Genomic DNA, 1,919 nt, shown 5'->3' on the forward strand with positions numbered 1-1,919 from the left:
AGCTGAACACCTCATACACGGTTAATGAAGCCAAAGGTCTCTCAAGCCAAGACCATTCAGTGAGTGGCCTGAGGCTCAATTCCAATGCTGAGGTGAAATGTGAACAGAACGGTCTCCCAAAGAAACCTCATCTTGTCACCCCTCTTCCCACTGCTAGTCACCAAAGTGTCCTGAGCACCTATTTCCCCAGAGTCTCTGTTGCCAACCAAAAGGCTTTCAGAAATGTGAATGGATCCCCAGTAAAGAATGGGACCACTGGGGATGGCACCAAGCATCCTGCCTCAGCTGGCTCTCAGAGAAAGGTCCCACCTTCCAGGGCATCCCTGAGAAATGCCTCCAAAGTCACGGCACCAGCGTCAGCAACCGTGACATCTGCAGCTGGAACATCCGCAACCATATCCCAAGAGGAGAGTGGGTCTGAAGACCAATTCCTGAACAAGCGGCCCAGGTTGGAGGACAGGACTGCTTTGGATAATATCAAGGAACAAGCACANAGTGGTGCTGACCTTCAGAGTAGCTCACAGCCCACAGCCGCTAGCGCTCCTCAGAGCTCGAGCAGTCAACGGCGGCTGGTCAGCTGTCCAGTGTGTCAGGGCGTGGTGGTNGAGTCACAGATTAACGAGCACTTGGACCGCTGCCTGGAAGGTAACAAAACCAACCTGCGACCTCGAAGAGTGTGAGGTGGAGTGGGTCCCACGCTGCCCGTTGGCTCATGGTGGTGNCACCTGGCAGGTAGCAGGTGAGGGACCTGTGGCTTACAGTCTGACTGACTGCGCCAGCACAGTGTTGTTTTATAGACACCCAGTGAGCAACTGTAGTTTAAGTCTGCATCTCCACGGGGGGGGGGGTGTACTTGTAATTCCAGATGCTCAGGAAGACGAGGCGGGAGCCTCACTCCAGCCCACGACCCTGAGTAATGTAGGGAGCCTCTGTCTCAGGAGCTTCCGTGTCAGCGTGCTGTGTTCGTCTACACCTTACCAGGACATGGCTCCCTTTGTCCTGTGACCGCATATGGCTTTATGTACTTTTGGGTCATTTTGTTTTGTTCATGCAGGTTTAGAATACTTCTATTTTTATGCTCAGGATAGTCTTATCTGNAGTCCCTGACAGCTGAATACTGTTAATATGAAGCCCCATTCTCTAAGCCTATGTTCANCNTTTTGAGGTCTGACACTTTGTTCAGATAGTATGAAACTGTAGTTGTCCTAAAAGGANTCAAGAGTTCTTTCTCTTTAAATCCTAACAACTTTCTGTATTTTAAAAGATTTGACTTTCTACATAAAGGTGGCACCAAATTTTAAAGACTTCTATATTCTTAGTAATTTATAATTTTAAATAGAATATATTTATGTATATAATTTGTCCTACTTTTACTAAAAAGTGGCAGCAGATTTTAAAGACTCATATATTTAAAAGAATTTTTCTAGTTCATGACAANTCATGTTTAAAATCCCAGTACTTGGGAAACTGAGGCAGGGAGATGGCTGTGGGGTTTGAAGCCAGCCTAGGCTTAAGCTCCAGTGTGGGCTATGATGAGACCATGTCTCAAAGTTTTGTTTGGGCTTTTTTCCTTTTTCTTTTTCTTTCTTTCTTTCTTTTTTTTCCCCCTCTGTCCCATCTTTATTTACCAAGCAGTGGTTGCAGAATTGAGAGTAAAGTGGATACCGAATGTACAGTGCAGTTGTTTTGGAATGTTAAAGCAGTTACTTGGTTCTGCTGGCCAGATTTGATGGGATCGTAAGTGAATGGTTTAAACTTGGTGCTAAAATGTAACTGATGNATAACATCTCACCAAGCTGCCTGATTCCTTGGAGAGCAGAAAATGCCTAGGCAGCACTGTGAACTCTACACCAAAGTGCGAGCAAAGATGACCATCTGAGCTCTGGGAGGTTGTGTCTGTCCGCATCCGGGTAGGGGAC

General features: G+C 46.6%; 1 protein-coding gene across 1 annotated transcript in view; it reads left to right on the top strand.

The window, feature by feature from the left end:
- The window catches only part of Sprtn (SprT-like N-terminal domain), a 6,948-nt gene extending 5,035 nt beyond the window's left edge, over window positions 1-1,913 (top strand). The window contains 1 exon segment of the mRNA XM_021169863.2: window positions 1-1,913. This exon segment is cut by the window's left edge and continues 10 nt beyond it. Within this exon segment, the coding sequence (XP_021025522.1) occupies window positions 1-680 (680 nt within the window). The 3' untranslated portion in view covers window positions 681-1,913.
- The last annotated feature ends 6 nt before the right edge of the window (window positions 1,914-1,919 follow it).

This window comes from Mus caroli, chromosome 8 (genome assembly GCF_900094665.2).
Source record: "Mus caroli chromosome 8, CAROLI_EIJ_v1.1, whole genome shotgun sequence".
NCBI lineage: Eukaryota > Metazoa > Chordata > Mammalia > Rodentia > Muridae > Mus > Mus caroli.